Source organism: Gigantopelta aegis, chromosome 4, assembly GCF_016097555.1.
Source record: "Gigantopelta aegis isolate Gae_Host chromosome 4, Gae_host_genome, whole genome shotgun sequence".
NCBI classification, from domain to species: domain Eukaryota; kingdom Metazoa; phylum Mollusca; class Gastropoda; order Neomphalida; family Peltospiridae; genus Gigantopelta; species Gigantopelta aegis.
The window spans coordinates 119,477,051-119,500,543 of NC_054702.1; the positions used below are offsets into that span (position 1 = coordinate 119,477,051).

Below are 23,493 nucleotides of genomic sequence, written 5' to 3' on the forward strand. Positions count from 1 at the left end.
GTAGATGGTGTTGCATTTAACATTTCCTCTTGTCCGAGGGTAACTTCACCAAGACGCTGTGAAATTGCAAACTCGGAGGGCAGTTTCTCTGTCCACATAAAAGGAAGAAAATATATTTGTTTACCCTAATATCCTGGATGTTCAGAACATTGCACTAGATGGTGCTGTGCTCTGGCACTTTCAGGGAATGGTGGGTGGTGGGCTATAAACAAATTGAGAAGTCATAAATGACAGTCACTAGACTTTTTTATTTTCTCTGATTTGGTTGTTTTTACATGAACACTGTCAGACATGTTTTCTCTAAGTATGTCAAAATCGTCCCGTCTTCAGTGTAAACATTTTATTTTATTTATGACTTTAACTGGTGATAACTCTACATTATTGATGAGAAATATGTAAAAACAAATCTGAGAAACGTTGCTTCAGAATATGAGAAATATTATTTTTATGTTATTTGAAATGTTTAATACATTTCTTTGGTATCTCAGAAATGCTGTTTTAGTGTTATGTGACATTTTCAATTCCTGATTACATGTCGCATGTAATACAGATACGCCCTTTTTGTTATGAATATGGCTGCAGTTAGTGAACCAGCTGATACCGTGTTCAGTACAGGGTTGTAAATATTTATGATAAATGATCCACTGTATAATGCAAGTCACGCCCAATTCTCGCCAGCTGCAAATCATAACATTATATAGGAGTCAGTACTCAATATTAAAATGATGTATGCATGTCACATGGTGTCTTTCTCAGTGAGAGTGATGTCAAATATGAATGCCGTTGTTTTGGATCTTTACATAAAAATAAACTAGTTTTCAGAATACTGGACAACTTTCAGGTGTGAAGTAATAGGACAAAAAAATTATGATAGTTTATTAATATTTTCATTAAAAGAATGAATAATTAATGAGGTGTTTTTTTAACACATTTATAAAAAACATACATCAAAGTTTAAGCAAATAGATCCAAGAGTTGTTTTCAATGGGACATTTTCACCATTAAATTCTATCTGATATAAATGAGTATCTCTGAACTATGCCATGCTGTAAACTTGTTAGGTGAAGCAGTGCAACATATTATCTGTATCATTTAATAATAATAATACATTTGCCAGCAGCATGTACACCAACAGGATTTCCTTCCACCAAAAAACATAGCTCACTTTGCCACCAGTCTATGTATTAACAATTCACATTGTGCCTTGATGCAGTTCCCCAACTTCTCCAACAAAGAGTTCACATTGTATTATCATACAGTGTTTATTTCTCCATCAGAGTTCACATTGTATTATCATACAGTGTTTATTTCTCCATCGAAGAGTTCACATTGTATTTTCATACAGTGTTTATTTCTCCATCAGAGTTCACATTGTATTATCATACAGTGTTTATTTCACCATCGAAGAGTTCACACTGTATTATCATACAGTGTTTATTTCTCCATTAGAGAGTTCACATTGTATTGTCATACAGTGTTTATTTCTCCATTAGAGTTCACATTGTATTATCATACAGTGTTTATTTCTCCATCGAAGAGTTCACATTGTATTATCATAGTGTTTATTTCTCCATCAAAAAGTTCACACTGTATTATCATACAGTGTTTATTTCTCCATTAGAGAGTTCACATTGTATTGTCATACAGTGTTTATTTCTCCATTAGAGTTCACATTGTATTATCATACAGTGTTTATTTCTCCATCGAAGAGTTCACATTGTATTATCATAGTGTTTATTTCTCCATCAAAAAGTTCACACTGTATTATCATACAGTGTTTATTTCTCCATTGAAGAGTTCACATTGTATTATCATACAGTGTTTATTCCTCCATCAGAGTTCACATTGTATTATCATACAGTGTTTATTTCTCCATTGAAGAGTTCACATTGTATTATCATACAGTGTTAATTTCTTCATCAGAGAGTTCACATTGTATTATCATACAGTGTTTATTTCTCCATTAGAGTTCACATTGTATTATCATACAGTGTTTATTTCTTCATTGAAGAGTTCACATTGTATTATCATACAGTGTTTATTTCTCCATCAGAGTTCATATTGTATTATCATACAGTGTTTATTTCACCATCGAAGAGTTCACATTGTATTATCATACAGTGTTTCTTTCTCCATCGAAGAGTTCACATTGTATTATCATACAGTGTTTATTTCTCCATCAGAGAGTTCACATTGTATTATCATACAGTGTTTATTTCTCCATTGAAGAGTTCACATTGTATTATCATACAGTGTTTATTTCTCCATCAGAGTTCACATTGTATTATCATACAGTGTTTATTTCTCCATTGAAGAGTTCACATTGTATTATCATACAGTGTTTATTTCTCCATCAAAGAGTTCACATTGTGCTGAGCACCAGTCTATAACTAAACATGAAGCTGTTTTGTTGATTCGTTCACGACTGTCTTTCTTGAGAACACTACCACGTGGCACCAGTCTAGGAAATGTACCAGTTCCACTTGCTTTCTTCCTCGTCATCATCACTTTCCGCCTGGGCCGATTTCGCGTTTACACCTGGCAGACCACGTGTGGAATTCACTTTGCGCCAGATTCGCCTGAAGAAAAGAAAATGTGTTAAGACAAACATGTTCACTTGACTCTCAGATCCTCAGACCTCGTTACTGGCACAGACATCACAAGCGTTTACCTGTGTTAACTTACACACACCTTTAGTCCTACCGACTACTGTAGATAAATGTACACATAATGTAGTTAACTAAAATGAAGCACACCCTCGATTAAACATAACTACCGTATTTTTACCATATAAGCTGCTACTTTTTTACTGTCAATTGCATGGTGCACTTTATAAAACAGTGTTTTATTTATTAATTTTATGGTAACTGCAGTGCATATAAACTGCACTCATTTTGTTGATTCTCATGATAATACAGCATACCAACTGACTGGAACTGAAGTAATACGATGGAATGGCTCTTTATTAATAGACTTTACTCTTGTGCATTGTTATACTTACGGTGTCAAAAATAGTAAAGTAAAAAAGTAAAGTTTGTTTTATTTAACGATGCCACTAGAGCACATTGATTTTTTATCTTATCGGCTATTGGACGTCAAACATATGGTCATTCTGACACTATTTTTTAGAGGAAACCCGTTGTCGCCACACAGGCTACTCTTTTACGACAGGCAGCAAGGGATCTTTTATTTGTGCTTCCCCAGGCAGGATAGCACAAACCATGGCCTTTGTTGAACCAGTTATGGATCACTGGTCGGTGCAAGTGGTTTGCACCTACCCACTGAGCCTTGCGGAGCACTCACTCAGGGTTTGGAGTCGGTATCTGGATTAAAAATCCCATGCCTCGACTGGGATCTGAACCCAGTACCTACCAGCCTGTAGACCGATGGCCTAACCACGACGCCACCGAGGCCGGTTTTGTCAAAAATAGAGTCGACCGTGAAGTTTCTTAGTTTGATTTCTGTAACATTTATTGTTAGTAGTGCATCAGATGTGTTTGTCTGATGTTTTAAAATGAAGTAACTCGCCTCATATTATACAAAGTAATGTTGTTATATTTTGTAGCAAACACATCCCTATTGCATGTTTGGTAGGCCTACTGCAAATAAAAAGCCAGTGGCAGCCTAAACAATGTCACACGACACAATTACAATGTCATGGCCATTTACAGCCAACTGTAAAAGCCGGACCGTAACACTGACATCAAAACAGTTTCTTGATATCTTTAACACCATTGTTTCTTACCCATTTGTAATGTTTTTAATTAATATATCAGAATTTAAGTCCAGTACGAATGTTACAAATTAAAATCACATAATCGGAGTACCTGCAATGTTTGTATTAAATGTTGACATTCCCAATCTGATTAGCCCACTAATTTATACATGGTTGTATTTCATTCTATTACATGTAATTATATATATATATTATAAATATATAATTCTCAGCAAATATATTTTTTAAAGGCTATCGTTTAAAAGTTATAAAACAATGTTGAAACTGTAAACGATCGACAGGACCATGCTTAGCTTCAGTTCACTGCCACTGGCCTATATATCCAGCTTGACCCAACCTCGTTTGAATATGTAATTTTTGCACACAGCATGTTAGTTAGGTTACAGAAAAACATGTGTAATCCAGGGAGTACTAGTAATTTTTACTTCTTTTTTTTTTGGTTCACGCTTTGTAATCATACTGGAACCAATAAAATTTTATGATGTTGTTGTTGTTTTCTTTGCAACTAATGCAAGATTACGAAAATTAATTACCAATTTGTTGTTGATATATTTGTAAAAATAGAAGGTTTTGGCAACTGTGTTTTGTTTACGTAACTTTCCCATTAGGTGAAATGAAACTGAAATTCACACAATCAACAACTATTTATTGTTTGAATTTAAGGGAGAATGGATCCCTTTATTATTATTATTAAATACAAACAATAATTAACTGTAATTAAGTTTGTGGCTTTATTTTAACTGCAGCTTATTTAAAGGTGTAGTTTATGTATGGAAGAAGGTTGGAACTTGGTCTAAAACAAGGGGTGCAGTTTATACACCAGTGCGTGTAATAGGCCGGAACATACGGTACATACTTGGCATCCTTCTCACTGGTGTCAGCGTCCACAATGGCAGCCTTCAGATCGTGGTCCATCTCGGCAATACTTCGCTCATAGTACTCATTCTGCTTCAATAATTTCTGAACTTCAATCTGTGAAATGCAACAATTACAAATGAAATGAGGTCACTTTGCCAGAGTTGTACTCGACCACTGGATGACAATAATGTCATGTTCTCTGAGATGTAGAGCTATGTAACATGTCACATATGTATGAGATGTTGAGTCTAGATGCTCAGCCTGAGAGGTTCATTTGCAGGTTCTCTATGTGTGTTTATGTTTGTCTGGCAACGATGTGTAAATATAACAGGTGTTAAGGCAATTGATGAGCTCAACACACTAATCTGTTTAACATATGACAACTAGGAATAAAGACATCTAACAATGCATTGCCTCCATTTTCTTGATGAAAAAGACACATTACATCTGTTTCCTTGATGAACTGTTCGAGATGGGTGACTAGATATAAAGACACATTACCTCTGTTTCCTTGATGCACTGTTCCAGATGGGTGACTAGGTATAACGACACATTACCTCTGTTTCCTTGATGCACTGTTCCAGATGGGTGACTAGATATAAAGACACATTACCTCTGTTTCCTTGATGCACTGTTCGAGATGGGTGACTAGATATAAAGACACATTACCTCTGTTTCCTTGATGCACTGTTCGAGATGGGTGACTAGGTATAAAGACACATTACCTCTGTTTCCTTGATGCACTGTTCCAGATGGGTGACTAGATATAAAGACACATTACCTCGGTTTCCTTGATGCACTGTTCCAGATGGGTGCACACAGTGAGCGGGACACAGTTGTCTTTGAGTTCTGTCCTCAGAGCATTCAACACATCCAGCTTCTCCAGTATGAGAGCCTTGATGTGCTCAATCTCATCGGCCAGGTCTGGCTCTGCTTCCTCCACCATCCTCACCACCGTTGACTGCACTGGTTCTACAACACACGAGGGGAGCCATTCCAAACATCTATCATGTTAGCAGGTTCATGATCAACTCATGGTACCATTATGCAAAACAGATTTCTTAATATCACACAAAATTAAATATTTTAGTTCAATGTTTTATTTTTATTTTGAAGGTGGAGGGTTATTTCTGAAAGTTACTTATCTCAGCTTTCACTGGTTAATGCTATCCAAACATGTACATAAACTTGGAGACAATGCTTTAGTTTGCATGCTCTGGTATACAAATGCCTTTTGATTTCATCTAGATCACCACAAAACATATTGATACACACTAGAGGTTTGGCAATTTAATTTTTTCAAATACATTGGCCGTTGTAGCAGTACAGCCATTATAATACAAACCAGTGCATAAAATTTTACAGTATAATTTTTATAGTCATCATATTTGATATTGATATACACTACACAGCTGCAGAGTGGACATGGCAAGAATTAACCAGCCTCAGTGGCGCTGTGTTAAACCATTGGACGTAAGGCTTGTAGGTTCACAGCCTAGTACCGACTCCCACCCAAAGTGACTTTTAACGACTCAGTGGGTAGATGTAAGGCCACTACACCCTCTTCTCTCTCACTAACCACTAACAATTAACAACTAACCCACTGTCCTGGACTAACAGTCCTGATAGCTGAGGTTATGCCCAGGACAGCGTGCTTGAACCTTAATTGGATATAAGCACAGAAATAAGTTGAAATGAAATGAATGCAAGAATTATGTCACTATACAAGGGAGTTAACTCAGGCTCATTTTTCCTTCTATCCTTCTAGCTAAAAAGTAATTTTAATGCAGGATTTTATAAAATTGAAATAGCCTTTACTGGAAACATAATGGTAACTCCTAATATTTCACTACAACTTGGTGAAATGGTCTATTTTAACTTTAATTTATTTAGTTAATCTTGTTTACATATTGACATGAACAAACTTCTAAAATTTTGTCTCATCTTGTTATTCTACTGAAGACATAACCAATGTGATTTCCCTAGTCCTCTACAACATACACTGAAAACATGACCAATGTGATTTCCCTAGTCCCTCTACAACATACACTGAAAACATGACCAATGTGATTTCCTGAGTCCTCTACAACATACACTGAAAACATGACCAATGTGATTTCCTGAGTCCTCTACAACATACACTGAAAACATGACCAATGTGATTTCCTGAGTCCTCTACAACATACACTGAAAACATGACCAATGTGATTTCCCTAGTCCCTCTACAACATACACTGAAAACATGACCAATGTGATTTCCCTAGTCCTCTACAACATACACTGAAAACATGACCAATGTGATTTCCCTAGCCCCTCTACAACATACACTGAAAACATGACCAATGTGATTTCCCTAGTCCCTCTACAACATACACTGAAAACATGACCAATGTGATTTCCCTAGTCCCTCTACAACATACACTGAAAACATGACCAATGTGATTTCCTGAGTCCTCTACAACATACACTGAAAACATGACCAAGGTGATTTCCTGAGTCCTCTACAACATACACTGAAAACATGACCAATGTGATTTCCCTAGTCGTCTACAACATACACTGAAAACATGACCAATGTGATTTCCCTAGTCCCTCTATAACATACACTGAAAACATGACCAATGTGATTTCCCTAGTCCCTCTACAACATACACTGAAAACATGACCAATGTGATTTCCTGAGTCCTCTACAACATACACTGAAAACATGACCAATGTGATTTCCTGAGTCCTCTACAACATACACTGAAAACATGACCAATGTGATTTCCTGAGTCCTCTACAACATACACTGAAAACATGACCAATGTGATTTCCCTAGTCCCTCTACAACATACACTGAAAACATGACCAATGTGATTTCCCTAGTCCTCTACAACATACACTGAAAACATGACCAATGTGATTTCCCTAGTCCCTCTACAACATACACTGAAAACATGACCAATGTGATTTCCCTAGTCCTCTACAACATACACTGAAAACATGACCAATGTGATTTCCCTAGTCCCTCTATAACATACACTGAAAACATGACCAATGTGATTTCCCTAGTCCTCTACAACATACACTGAAAACATGACCAATGTGATTTCCCTAGTCCCTCTATAACATACACTGAAAACATGACCAATGTGATTTCCCTAGTCCCTCTACAACATACACTGAAAACATGACCAATGTGATTTCCCTAGTCCCTCTACAACATACACTGAAAACATGACCAATGTGATTTCCTGAGTCCTCTACAACATACACTGAAAACATGACCAATGTGATTTCCCTAGTCCCTCTACAACATACACTGAAAACATGACCAATGTGATTTCCCTAGTCCCTCTACAACATACACTGAAAACATGACCAATGTGATTTCCTGAGTCCTCTACAACATACACTGAAAACATGACCAATGTGATTTCCCTAGTCCCTCTACAACATACACTGAAAACATGACCAATGTGATTTCCCTAGTCCCTCTACAACATACACTGAAAACATGACCAATGTGATTTCCTGAGTCCTCTACAACATACACTGAAAACATGACCAATGTGATTTCCCTATTCCCTCTACAACATACACTGAAAACATGACCAATGTGATTTCCCTAGTCCTCTACAACATACACTGAAAACATGACCAATGTGATTTCCTGAGTCCTCTACAACATACACTGAAAACATGACCAAGGTGATTTCCCTAGTCCCTCTACAACATACACTGAAAACATGACCAATGTGATTTCCCTAGTCCCTCTACAACATACACTGAAAACATGACCAATGTGATTTCCCTAGTCCTCTACAACATACACTGGAAACATGACCAATGTGATTTCCCTAGTCCCTCTACAACATACACTGAAAACATGACCAATGTGATTTCCTGAGTCCTCTACAACATACACTGAAAACATGACCAATGTGATTTCCTGAGTCCTCTACAACATACACTGAAAACATGACCAATGTGATTTCCTGAGTCCTCTACAACATACACTGAAAAAATGACCAATGTGATTTCCCTAGTCCTCTACAACATACACTGAAAATATGACCAATGTGATTTCCTGAGTCCTCTACAACATACACTGAAAACATGACCAATGTGATTTCCTGAGTCCTCTACAACATACACTGAAAAAATGACCAATGTGATTTCCCTATTCCTCTACAACATACACTGAAAATATGACCAATGTGATTTCCTGAGTCCTCTACAACATACACTGAAAACATGACCAATGTGATTTCCCTAGTCCCTCTACAACATACACTGAAAACATGACCCAATGTGATTTCCTGAGTCCTCTACAACATACACTGAAAACATGACCAATGTGATTTCCTGAGTCCTCTACAACATACACTGAAAACATGACCAATGTGATTTCCCTAGTCCCTCTACAACATACACTGAAAACATGACCAATGTGATTTCCTGAGTCCTCTACAACATACACTGAAAACATGACCAATGTGATTTCCTGAGTCCTCTACAACATACACTGAAAACATGACCAATGTGATTTCCTGAGTCCTCTACAACATACACTGAAAACATGACCAATGTGATTTCCCTAGTCCTCTACAACATACACTGAAAACATGACCAATGTGAGTCCTCTACAACATACACTGAAAACATGACCAATGTGTCCCTCTACAACATACACTGAAAACATGACCAATGTGATTTCCCTAGTCCTCTACAACATACACTGAAAACATGACCAATGTGATTTCCTGAGTCCTCTACAACATACACTGAAAACATGACCAAGGTGATTTCCCTAGTCCCTCTACAACATACACTGAAAACATGACCAATGTGATTTCCCTAGTCCCTCTACAACATACACTGAAAACATGACCAATGTGATTTCCCTAGTCCTCTACAACATACACTGGAAACATGACCAATGTGATTTCCCTAGTCCCTCTACAACATACACTGAAAACATGACCAATGTGATTTCCTGAGTCCTCTACAACATACACTGAAAACATGACCAATGTGATTTCCTGAGTCCTCTACAACATACACTGAAAAAATGACCAATGTGATTTCCCTAGTCCTCTACAACATACACTGAAAATATGACCAATGTGATTTCCTGAGTCCTCTACAACATACACTGAAAACATGACCAATGTGATTTCCTGAGTCCTCTACAACATACACTGAAAAAATGACCAATGTGATTTCCCTATTCCTCTACAACATACACTGAAAATATGACCAATGTGATTTCCTGAGTCCTCTACAACATACACTGAAAACATGACCAATGTGATTTCCCTAGTCCCTCTACAACATACACTGAAAACATGACCCAATGTGATTTCCTGAGTCCTCTACAACATACACTGAAAACATGACCAATGTGATTTCCTGAGTCCTCTACAACATACACTGAAAACATGACCAATGTGATTTCCCTAGTCCCTCTACAACATACACTGAAAACATGACCAATGTGATTTCCTGAGTCCTCTACAACATACACTGAAAACATGACCAATGTGATTTCCTGAGTCCTCTACAACATACACTGAAAACATGACCAATGTGATTTCCTGAGTCCTCTACAACATACACTGAAAACATGACCAATGTGATTTCCCTAGTCCTCTACAACATACACTGAAAACATGACCAATGTGATTTCCTGAGTCCTCTACAACATACACTGAAAACATGACCAATGTGATTTCCCTACTACTCTGTAAGACACACTGCAGATACAACTCATGAAGCTCACCCTGTTCTGGACAGTTTGCCAACCATTCTGTCTCTTCTCGCACCTCATCCCGTAACCTGCAATATAAACTTATGCATTAAAAAGACTTCATCACATAATCTGCAATATAAAGCCATGTATTAAAATGACTTCATCACATAATCTGAGATATAAAGCTATGTATTAAAATGACTTCATCACATAATCTGCAATATAAAGCCATGTATTAAAATGACTTACATAATCTGAGATATAAAGCCATGTATTAAAATGACTTCATCACATAATCTGTGATATAAAGCTATGTATTAAAAAGACTTCATCACATAATCTGTGATATAAAGCTATGTATTAAAATGACTTCATCACATAATCTGAGATATAAAGCTATGTATTAAAAAGACTTCATCACATAATCTGTGATATAAAGCCATGTATTAAAATGACTTCATCACATAATCTGTGATATAAAGCTATGTATTAAAAAGACTTCATCACATAATCTGTGATATAAAGCTATGTATTAAAATGACTTCATCACATAATCTGAGATATAAAGCTATGTATTAAAAAGACTTCATCACATAATCTGTGATATTAAGCTATATATTAAAAAGAATTCATCACATAAACTGCAGTCCTAAGATTTGCATTATGAACAAACTTGTTTTTTCTTTAAATTACTAAATAAATGTATCATGAAAGATTCTGCAATATACCAGCATTATTAAAATTCCCAGTGTAAGAAAGAAACTGAATTGACTGTAAATTGTGAGCTTTATAAGACTTCAAACACTGGATATCTCAGTGATGCACTGACATGTCCCAGTGGTCCAATTACTCTGCCACTACACATCTAGAGCTGTTAATGACTACAGAATAACTAACACAAACACTTCTATGCTTGCCTGAGGCAATGCTAATCTGCTCACTGCTAACAGCTCTGCTTACTGGTTTTCAAAACAAGTTATCTTGTCACCAAGAAGCAGGAAAATTGTTTTCCTGTGTGTGTGTGCATATGTATACACACACCTTACTAAACTCCAATACAGTGTGTATTTACACATCTTGATATGACAAACCTGTTGTTTGTGTTGAGTTCTTCCTTGGCCAGTTCCTCCAGACTGTCTAGTTTGTCGACAATAAACTGCAAGTCTTTGGGACGTGATGTCCCACGCAACGCCATCTGGTCCACCTGCTCCTGTAGCAGATGGTGTTGTGCCGTTTGGCTGTCCAGCAGTTTAGTGATGTAGTTGTCATAGGCCACCTACAGTAAAAAAACCTTAATGTCTGGCTGTCCAGCAGTTTAGTGATGTAGTTGTCATAGGCCACCTACAGTAAAAACACCGTTAATCTCTGGCTGTCCAGCAGTTTAGTGATGTAGTTGTCATAGGCCACCTACAGTAAAAACAACCTTAATGTCTGACTGTCCAGCAGTTTAGTGATGTAGTTGTCATAGACGACTTACAGTAAAAACAACGTTAATGTCTGGCTGTCCAGCAGTTTAGTGATGTAGTTGTCATAGGCGACTTACAGTAAAAACAACGTTAATGTCTGGCTGTCCAGCAGTTTAGTGATGTAGTTGTCATAGGCGACCTACAGTAAAAACAACCTTAATGACTGGCTGTCCAGCAGTTTAGTGATGTAGTTGTCATAGGCGATCTACAGTAAAAACAACCTTAATGTCTGGCTGTCCAGCAGTTTAGTGATGTAGTTGTCATAGGCCACCTACAGTAAAAACAATCTTAATGTCTGGCTGTCCAGCAGTTTAGTGATGTAGTTGTCATAGGCCACCTACAGTAAAAGCAACGTTAATGTCTGGCTGTCCAGCAATTTAGTGATGTAGTTGTCATAGGTGACCTACAGTAAAAACAACCTTAATGTCTGGCTGTCCAGCAGTTTAATGATGTAGTTGTCATAGGCGACCTACAGTAAAAACAACCTTAATGTCTGGCTGTCCAGCAGTTTAGTGATGTAGTTGTCATAGACGACTTACAGTAAAAACAACGTTAATGTCTGGCTGTCCAGCAGTTTAGTGATGTAGTTGTCATAGGCCACCTACAGTAAAAACAACCTTAATGTCTGGCTGTCCAGCAGTTTAGTGATGTAGTTGTCATAGGCGACCTACAGTAAAAACAACCTTAATGTCTGGCTGTCCAGCAGTTTAGTGATGTAGTTGTCATAGGCCACCTACAGTAAAAACAACCTTAATGTCTGGCTGTCCAGCAGTTTAGTGATGTAGTTGTCATAGGCCACCTACAGTAAAAACAACCTTAATGTCTGGCTGTCCAGCAGTTTAGTGATGTAGTTGTCATAGACGACTTACAGTAAAAACAACGTTAATGTCTGGCTGTCCAGCAGTTTAGTGATGTAGTTGTCATAGGCCACCTACAGTAAAAACAACCTTAATGTCTGGCTGTCCAGCAGTTTAGTGATGTAGTTGTCATAGGTGAGGAAAACCAATGTTAATATGTGTGTGTATATTTCTATCAGTTTTTTGTCACTGATGGAGCAGGGCATGTACACCTTTCAGTGACACCCTGTGTTATCTATGCTATCACATGTTTACATGCATTCAATTTCAATCATAAAAATATCACATCAACTGTTCCTCATCCAACAGCAGCAACTCTAGTGGTCTGCCATTTTTGGTAATTGTTATTTGTTGTGAACTAGACAGAATACATAGACAAACTACATATATGTGGTTTTCTGATTTCTGTATTCCACGAGTGTATTTCCTGCAGGAAACACACTCGTGGAATACAAAAATCAGAAAACCACATATATGTAGTTTTGTATTTATTACATACCCTAAATTGGAATTTTGTTGTTTTGTGGTCAGCTGTGTTACTACCTACGCAGACCAATGAACCTCCAATTATTACACATAGGAATATAGTTCTATTTAAACAATACACAGAAATAAGAAAGAACGAGTAAAAAGTTACCTATATTTTTAATGATATTGTTTGAAATGCCTTTTAAAGACAATGTAATAGCTAAAATTCACGAACAATATAATATTTAATTTGCTCGTAATACGTCACTAAACCTTCAGCATGCCAGTTTTATCAACAAAGAAAAATGTAAAGAATTGTTCACTCAATGTCTGTGTCGTCATTGGTGTGTTTTCTTTTATTGATATTCATGGAATTATTTGTTGCTGAAAAGTTTAAGTTTATATTAAATGTGCCTCCATAAATCATCTCTCCACTGAATAATCCAGTTGTCAGTTCATCCAAGTTTTCTACATGAGGAGACGGTGCTTGTGACGTCATTGTTGCTAAAGTCGACAACAGTCACTTTTCGCACCCTTGTTTTGGCTTCGTACACAATAAATATAGCATATCTTACCGTGATTTCACTAGATATCCATATTTTGTAAAAGGTACAATTTTTTAATCACAAGATTTTGTTCAAACACATTCAGGTGCATTAGTAATGTTCAAAAAATAAGTAATTCAATAGCAATTTTACATTACAATTTTTCCAAAAAGGAAACGTCATGTACCCAGTTTATGGTTATTAAGGAGATGCAAAGTGACGTCATTGGAATACTGACGTCATTTAAATTCAAAATTAGCTGTATTATTACAATGCTTCGCTACATTAAAATAAAAATAAATCTACTAACCTTGACCCCTGTCAAATTCCTATAACAAGCAGACAACGCTGTTTACAGGTCGGTATTTAAAAAAAAAAAAAAAAAATTCTGGACAAAATATTAATTTGAAGTTTTAAAAGATGAAAGAAATAAAAAGTACCTTTTGTCAAATATATCATATCACAAAATTACAGTTGGAGATGTTTTATTTATTGTGTATGAAGCCAAAACAAGGGTCCAAAAAGTGACTGTCGTCGATTATCGTGGATTAAAAGCTTGTTGGTTAGTAGTGTTCCCGTCTCAAGTTTTGGTATTGCACTCATTAAATTGTAAATATTTGTCACCGTTTTTGTCTGTTTTTAGTTCAAATTTTCCACAAAATAGCATTTTAAACATGCATAACAGTTAACTGCTTTACTAGGCAATTCAAACCAAGCACCAACTTTGTTTACATATCGCGAAGGGCATTCCCGGTAATGTGCTATAAATAATAGCGTTGAATACGGCATAGTTCCGGCAGTTGAGTTGAATATGGAAAAGTGTATTTCATTTTTGTATTCAGGACTGTATTTATATAGTAAGATTTAATGGGTATGTAATAAAAACCTTGATACATCCGAGGATGTAGGAGAAAGTCGGGGAGTCCTGAATAAGATCTTCAAAGATGTCACTGTAGACCTGCAGTTTGTGGAAGTTCGGGCCAATCCCACTCAGATGGTAGGCTGCCAGTTCCTGTAATACAAGTCCAGTCAGTTAATGTAGCAAGTAAAATTTACACTGATCTTCTACTATATAACATAACACACATTAATACATTTTCAACCATTATAATTAATACTAACAGTTACACTTATCTTCCACATATTATATACCGGTATGTACAATAAAAGTCTGCTATTGCAACCATTGGTGGGACTTATTAAAATTGGTATTAATAGTGGGTGGTCCCAATACCGAATTACCAACATTCAAATGATAATTGTTTGTTAAATATTCATTGTGAATTTTACGTCCCACAATCCTTTCCTGAGCCTGAGCAATTGTTTTTCTTAATTATTACACAATAGATTAACAACTATCTGGGCAAATGACTCCCTCCCAATGTTTTAGGATGTCCACTGCCCAAAGGTAATACAAACATGTAACTTCTGTGTCACTTGACTGATTGCAGCTAATCCTTGCATGTGTTGTCACTTTGTGTGAAAAATAAAGTACAGGGATAGTATTGGATAGTATTGCATGTGCTTTCATAAAAAACATACTGCTCTGTGTAACTGTTATTGTGTGCAAGTTATACAATCAGTGCGCTGTATCTTCCAGAAATTAACTGTGATTTCCTGGTTTAAAAGTAATACCAATGTCTTTCCAACTAAATAAATATAAGACTACTTAATTACTAGTTTGAGCAAGACATATACCAGCAAGTAACTTTAACACCACAGCGTGGACAATGAGGCCCAATTTTACCACGTTATTTATTGTTTGTGCTCTCAATATATGTGTGGTCCTTAACCATATATCTGACTCCATGGCTATAACTGTAAATAAAATGTGTTGAGTGCGTTGTTAAATAAAACATGTCCTTCCTTTTATTGTTTGTGGGATGGGATGTAGACCAGTGGTAAAGCACTTGTTTGATGCGTGCTTGGTCTGGGATCGATCCCTGTCGGTGGTCCCATCAGGCTATTTCTCGTTCCAGCCAGTGCACCATGACTAGTATATCAAAGATATGTGCTATCCTGTCTGTGGGATGGTGCATATAAAGATCGCTTGCTACTAATGGAAAAATATAGCAAGTTTCCTCTCTAAGACTATACGTCAAAAATTACCAAATGTTTGACATCCAATAGCCGAAGATTAATAAATCAGTGTGTTCTAGTGGTGTCGTTAAACAAAACAATCTTTTTTTATTGTTTGTCTTCTCCTGACATTTCTTGCCAAACTACTTGACGTAAACTCTTTCTTATTATAATGTATTATGTAACATCTACATGGTGACAATGATACTGGAGAGATGCACACTGGAAGTTTGTCATATCTGATGATAATGAAAAGATGGAACATCCTTAAAATTGTAGTTGTATTTGTATTCTGCATTGGTAAAATATGGAAATGCATTAGACAATGAAATTGCCTCTTAAATTGTTTACTTTACTAAACATTAGTTTTAAAAAAAAACCCCAACCCAAACACACTTTTTTTAGGGCATTAATAAGCTCCCTTAGCTGCCCTACAAGACTAGTGTGGATATAAGAAATCAGATTTCGTTCTGTTGGTACAAATTACCCGTTTGAGTTTTTTCTCATGGTGTTCCACAGCTTGGGTTCCTAACAAGATGTCTTTCCCCATGGCGTCATTCTTCCTCAGCACGTTGGCCTCAAAATCCTGCATACTGTTGTACTGGTCTTCCTTGGTGATGCCGCGAGACTGGAGCGGCACAAACATGTGTTTCAGCTTGACGCGCCCGGTGAGGGGGAGTTTGAGGAACGTGCGTGGACTGCCGTCGACCGCGGGCATCATCAGATCCTGCGTGTGCAGCTCCTCCACCAGGATCCCATCGTCCAGCTCCGAGTAGACCGAACGGTCGTCCCCACTTGACCGGTACTTGCCGTACGATGCATCGGTCGACTTGGCCCACCTCTTGGTAGGAGAGCGACACGACTTGCCTTGAGGTGACGGATACTGCACGCTGCCCGTCGTCCCCATACTGAACTCATACAGAGCCTCTTTCATCGGGCTGTCTGGCTTTCTTCTCACACGAGTCTTCTCTATGGGTCGCACCGGTTGTACGGCTGACCGCTGGCCAGTCTGAGCGCTGGACCACGATTTGCGGTTTAGCGAGGACGCTGCCTGGTGCAGGTGCATGTCGTTGAGGTGGCCTGCGGTGTACGTATGCACGTCCCGCTTGTGAACCGTCTCCACATCGTTGAGCAGGCCCTTCAAGTGCTTCCCAGACACAAACGTGTACGCCATCGTGATGGATCTACAAAATACGCCAATCAGAGATATAGCTATAACACATGTCATGTACATCATGTTGCTATATCTATAAAACATGTACAACTCTACCTATTGAACATACACATATCCACAGAACACATGAATCAGAGATGTATCTATAAAATCTTGACTGGTGACCAGTTGTATTACACTCAAATTGCATCATTTAGAATAAAGAATATATAGGGTAGCAGTTACGTGGAAGCACATGGTCATTTTGGTGAAAAGTCTTTCTTAGTTCTGTATAAAGTAGACATCAGTAAAGCACACTAGTACATGTAGCTACAGATTGATTTTTCAAATGGATCACAAATTACTGGAGGCTAAACATTCAACAGTGAAGCAGCTCTGAAACCGGTCTTTGACTCCCAAAAGCTGATGTGTATTTTTGTACTGGGGTGTTATTAAACATTCATTAAATCATGTACTCTGAAACCTTTGTTTTTATTTTTAAGCACCACCCACTGGGCTAGTAGGTTAAGATTTGTCATCAGACTAACTTTAGGAAACATTATCTTTGGGCATCGGGCTTGTGGATTTGCCGAACTCTGTAATTGCACATTAAATATGTACAAACAGATTAATTGCAAAGATAAATAATTAAAAAAAAAGAAAAAAAAAGCAGGTTCAAAAGGTCATCACCAACATCCCAAACTGACAGAAATAATATTTGCTGACCTGGCTATGAAACCACCCAGAGTCGTCCGTTTGTTGTCTGTGATGTTTCCATTAGTCTTCTTTCACCGCCACACCACACGACTGGCAGCTAAAATAACACACAGCAAAACATATTTGTTAAAAATAAATTAACATAAACAAATATGTTTATACATAAAAATTATTGTGACATATTGTTTTATGATTTCAAAAAATGAGCCAACACACTTCAACTTGATTTATAATCATCATAGTGGGTATATGTCTAGAACTACCTATAATTTATTATCCACTCACTGTTGCAAAGCGCCTTCATGATAAATATATAAAAATTATTAAGCTATTGTTCAGTACACCCATTAACGTTTAGACCTATATATCCACCATCCCTTGAGTAATAATGTTTACAGGGAACACCTTTTTTCATACTATGGAATTTACTAAAAGTTATTTATTTCTGAGCCAATTGGCTTCTAAATTGCAATGAAAAATAGTATCATGGGTGAACCAGTTTCGGTGAGCATAAGCATTTTGTTCTAAAGCATATCAATATTTATAAACAGACAGTTGTTATTCAAATAGCTACCTTTTTATGAGCACTAAACTGTACTGTATGTAGCAAAGGTCCCTGCATGTTCGTCAAAAGCTGTAGCATGCATTAACAGTAAATATTGTTAACTATGTAACTGGTTTCAGTGAGAGGGGCAGGATGTAGCCCAGTGGTACAGCGCTCGCTCGATACGCGGTCGGTGTGGGATCGATCCCCGTCGGTGGGCCCATTGGGCTATTTCTCGTTCCAGCCAGTGCACCATGACTGGTTTATCAAAGGCTGTGGTATGTACTACCCTGTCTGTGGGATGGTGCATATAAAAGATCCTTTGCTGCTAATCAAAAAGTGTAGCCCATGAAGTGGCAACAGTGGGTTTCCTCTCTCAATATCTGTTTGGTCCGTAACCATATGTCTGACGCTATATAACCATAAATAAAAATGTGTTGAGTGCGTCATTAAATAAAACATTTCTTTCTTTTTTTGTTTCAGAGTGAAATGTTTAGTAGTATAGCTTACAGCAAAAACTTTCCAACACCAAACTTTTCAGTGTTTTATCAAAACATGTATGTTGTTTAACAAAACATGTAGTTATAATAATTTATAAACATAATTATAAATATTTTAAGGCAAATTACAAAATAGTCTTCAAGAACTAATGTTATCAGACCATATTTAGGAAAATGAATATAACAATTCTGATGTCTTTCTATCGTGTTATAAGTTGAGGAAATGAATGGTTATAATGGTAAAATTGTTTGTTTAAAAATATAAGCTGCATTTTGAGTTTTAATACATGTATATAGAGGTTATTACCAGAGTGTTTTTCGGTATCGTCAATATCATATATTAGGAATAAAAAGTGTATTATGTGAGCCTCTGGCGAGCATAATACATTATTTTTATTCCTAATATATGATATTGACGATACCGAAATACACGAGGGTAATAATCTCTTTATCATATAAGCTCAAGCTTAATACGTGTTTTTGTAAACTGTACACGCAACTTTAATTCCAGTCCGCCATTACTAGATATTCAAATGACGTAAGAATATGTGGCGCGGTGTATTTTTTAATGGAAATGACGTCAAACTCGAATGACGTCATTCTGGATGTCCTTACATCAAAATAAAGTTATGCCTAATATTTTTTGTTTTCTGAACGCTGGACAGCTTTCAGTGTCAAATTGCCATTGAAATGTTTTTATTTGATGACTATGAATGCATACGTCAATCATGGAGTGTCACCCAAGTACGTTTGCTTAAATGTCAATAAACCTAGTGACGAGACCTCGACTAATTTACATCTAATTTGCAAAGTAATCAAATTCTTAAAGTATGTGATCTGAAAAATATCATATACTTTGATTGCACTGAAAATGTAAGATATTATATGATAAAAACAGATATCCAGAAAGATGTTTATGTTAAAACATATAAGGACCATATATTTTTGGCAAGTATCTGTAAAGAGAATTGTGCCAGCAGACACCATGACAATCACAAGGCTGTAGCTAGTAATGGGGGGGGGGGGGGGGGGGGGGGGGGGGGGGCAAGGGGGCAATAACCCTCCCCAAAAAAAATCTGGAAAGCATTATAGAAACTTAAAGAAAATTCTCTTCTTAAATGTTTAAGGAGTTTTAGACTATTAACTACTCAGTTGCCCCCCCCCCCCCCCCCCCAAAAAAAAAAACCCCCATAACTACGGCCCTGAATCATGTGACTTCAATAACTAGATAACAGTACAGTTGAGAACAGACAAAGCTTTTTTTTAAAGTTATGTTTTCTTTCAAATGACAGTCTGAAAATCATAGAAAAAAGGTATTAAGAAATGTGCTACCTTTATAGTTTATGAGTGGGTCAAGTTCAATATTGCTTTCTTTGCACAATTTAACTTTATTTTTACAAACATTTTTGTGAATGTGACAGACATTTGTTTACTTTTCCTATGCAAAAGTCAACGATATCAGAAATCTTCAAATGTATACTGTTACACACAAACGACGCAACCACCAAAATAGGTCCACAGACGATGTTGGATTTTTTTTTTTTTTTTTTATTTCCAAAAGTTGCAAAACACTTTTACTTTTCTTCTTACATGAAACCAAACTGAAATTATTTACAATAACCCCCCCCCCCCCCACACACACACACATTTTTTGTTGGATGGGACGGACTATAAGTTATGTAGTCCGAATGGACATAGAAAGTGTGGTTCTTAAAAAAGTACTGACTAAATGTGCGCTCTGGACTACAAGTTATGCAGTTTTTAATATCTCATTTCCTCACCTAAAAAACAAACAAAAACAAAACAACAACAACAATATTTACTTCAACTAATGCCACTACGTTTACATGCTGTCAGAAAAATGTAAATACAGAAACCGATGCTAAATATAAAAAGAAATTTATCAGTTACACGTACATTTCCTCACATTGGTCGCCATTTTGCAGCAGTAGTCATGACAAAATATACAAATCCACCAAGGGATGTAACTCTGTATTCCTAGTAGTTGGTCTCGTACAATAGTTCGATTATAAACCACGAGAAAGTGCGAAAAATAATGCTAAATTCCGGTTATTATGTCAAATGTAAAAACATTTATAACATTTAGAATCCACATACGGCTATAAATTAAGTAAAAATCGTCCTATAGTTAAACGAGATTATATCATTTCAACATCAAATCGACCTTACCTAGCCTAGTTTAAAAATAAATAAATAAGATGTAGTAGCCGAAGTATGGCAAAATAAATACAAGTATAGGGAATATCCAAGTTACTATAAAATTAGATTAAATGAAAAATGAAGACCACACAAATTTGATGATAAAACGAGTATACTCTTTATTCAAGAACTGGATGCATCCGTTTCGGTTATTTTCATAGATGTCGATGTAATTGTGTATTTTATTTATAGTATAATGTGGAAATTTTATCATTGCACATGCTTTAACCATTTTGGTTGCTATTAACGTAGGTTAATGTCGACAAGCAACAACATTAAACTCAACACAGTCACATTATGTGTGGGAAGCCATGGCGTTCCATCAGGTTTGTCACGTTTTAGTGCATTTACCCAGAAGCGGCGTCTGGTCTCATCTTTTCGAAATTTATAAAACAGTATTTTTTTTTAACATCATATTATGATCTATGCAGCCAACTGCAAAACATTTTGTAGGCATCTTGGCCGTTAACTGCTGTAAATGATCGACTAAAATTGCCTCATTTCACTATCAAACCATAGGTAACTAAGGAAAAGCTTCACCGTGTCACGTGACAAACAATGGCGGCCAGAGGTCGAAGTACCCGTATGTTCGGTTCCGAGAATACCATGAAATTTACTACACGTTATTTATTTCTGAGATTGATTTTTAAATTGCACACAAAAGTAGGTAGTTTTTTCACACAAAACTGAAATAATAGCAAAAAACATTTTTATAGAATGATGGGATGGACTGTAGAACACTCTTGTCGTTTGACACACAACAGCCAGTGTTTTTCGTGCTGGGGTGTTTTTAAACTTTCATTCAGCCAGACATATGTTGATACTGAAATCACCATCATGTTACGTCTGACATATGATTATATGAGATAGCCAGCCTCAGTGAGATGACATATACGGTTATACATGAGATAGCCAGTCTTAGTGAGATGACATGTGGTTATACATGAGATAGCCAGCCTCAGTGAGGTGACATATGGTTATACATGAAATAGCCAGCCTCAGTGAGGTGACATATGGTTGCTTATGAATATACTCAAGATAGCCAGCATCAGTGAGGTGACATGTGGTTATACACGAGATAGCCAGCCTCAGGGAGGTGACGTGGTTATACATGAGATAGCCAGTCTTAGTGAGATGACATATGGTTATACATGATATAGCCAGTCTTAGTGAGTGACATATGGTTATACATGAGATAGTCAGCCTCAGTGAGATGTCATATGATTATACATGATATAGCCAGTCTAAGTGAGGTGACATATGATTATACATGAGATAGCCAGTCTTAGTGAGGTGACATATGGTTATACATGAGATAGCCAGCCTCAGTGAGATGTCATATGGTTATACATGAGATAGCCAGCCTCAGTGAGATGTCATATGATTATACATGATATAGCCAGTCTAAGTGAGGTGACATATGATTATACATGAGATAGCCAGTCTTAGTGAGGTGACATATGGTTATATGAGATAGCCAGCCTCAGTGAGGTGACATATGATTATACATGAGATAGCCAGTCTTAGTGAGATGGCATGTGGTTATACACGAGATAGCCAGCCTCAGTGGAATGACATAATAATACATGAGATAGCCAGCTTCAGTGAGATGTCATATGATTATACATGATATAGCCAGTCTAAGTGAGGTGACATATGATTATACATGAGATAGCCAGTCTTAGTGAGATGACATGGTTATATGAGATAGCCAGCCTCAGTGAGGTGACATATGATTATACATGAGATAGCCAGTCTTAGTGAGGTGACATATGGTTATATGAGATAGCCAGCCTCAGAGAGGTGACGTGGTTATACATGAGATAGCCAGTCTTAGTGAGATGACATATGGTTATACATGAGATAGCCAGTCTTAGTGAGGTGACATATGGTTATACATGAGATAGCCAGTCTAAGTGAGGTGACATATGATTATACATGAGATAGCCAGTCTTAGTGAGGTGACATATGGTTATATGAGATAGCCAGCCTCAGTGAGGTGACATATGATTATACATGAGATAGCCAGTCTTAGTGAGGTGACATATGGTTATATGAGATAGCCAGCCTCAGTGAGGTGACATGATTATACATGAGATAGCCAGTCTTAGTGAGATGGCATGTGGTTATACACGAGATAGCCAGCCTCAGTGGAATGACATAATAATACATGAGATAGCCAGTCTTAGTGAGGTGACATATGGTTATACATGAGATAGCCAGCCTCAGTGAGATGTCATATGGTTATACATGAGATAGCCAGCATCAGTGAGATGTCATATGATTATACATGATATAGCCAGTCTAAGTGAGGTGACATGATTATACATGAGATAGCCAGTCTTAGCGAGGTGACATATGGTTATATGAGATAGCCAGCCTCAGTGAGGTGACATATGATTATACATGAGATAGCCAGTCTTAGTGAGATGGCATGTGGTTATACACGAGATAGCCAGCCTCAGTGGAATGACATAATAAAACATGATAGCCAGTCTTAGTGAGGTGACATATGGTTATACATGAGATAGCCAGCCTCAGTGAGATGTCATGATTATACATGAGATAGCCAGTCTTAGTGAGATGACATATGGTTATACATGAGATATCCAG

The 23,493-nt window shown here is 37.0% G+C and overlaps 1 protein-coding gene across 1 annotated transcript; it reads right to left on the bottom strand.

The window, feature by feature from the left end:
- Positions 1 to 228: 228 nt before the first annotated feature.
- Positions 229 to 20,755, bottom strand: LOC121371913. The gene is made up of 9 exons (XM_041498154.1): positions 20,578 to 20,755; positions 17,626 to 17,713; positions 16,234 to 16,930; positions 14,554 to 14,679; positions 11,423 to 11,607; positions 10,362 to 10,417; positions 5,376 to 5,566; positions 4,593 to 4,708; positions 229 to 2,579 (listed from the first exon to the last, which is right to left on the bottom strand). Exons 3-9 carry the CDS (start codon positions 16,918 to 16,920, stop codon positions 2,462 to 2,464), a joined length of 1,479 nt encoding a protein of 492 aa, XP_041354088.1. The 5' UTR covers positions 16,921 to 16,930; positions 17,626 to 17,713; positions 20,578 to 20,755; the 3' UTR covers positions 229 to 2,461.
- Positions 20,756 to 23,493: the final 2,738 nt, after the last annotated feature.

Excerpts from the sequence above, each read along its gene's own strand:
- LOC121371913 (XM_041498154.1), bottom strand. The coding sequence starts at position 16,920 with ATGGCGTACACGTTTGTGTCTGGGAAGCACTTGAAGGGCCTGCTCAAC. Across the intron at positions 4,709-5,375 it reads AGTGCATCAAGGAAACCGAG|ATTGAAGTTCAGAAATTATT; the intron begins GTAATGTGTCTT and ends TGCATTTCACAG. Across the intron at positions 2,580-4,592 it reads ACCAGTGAGAAGGATGCCAA|GCGAATCTGGCGCAAAGTGA; the intron begins GTATGTACCGTA and ends TCTTTTCTTCAG.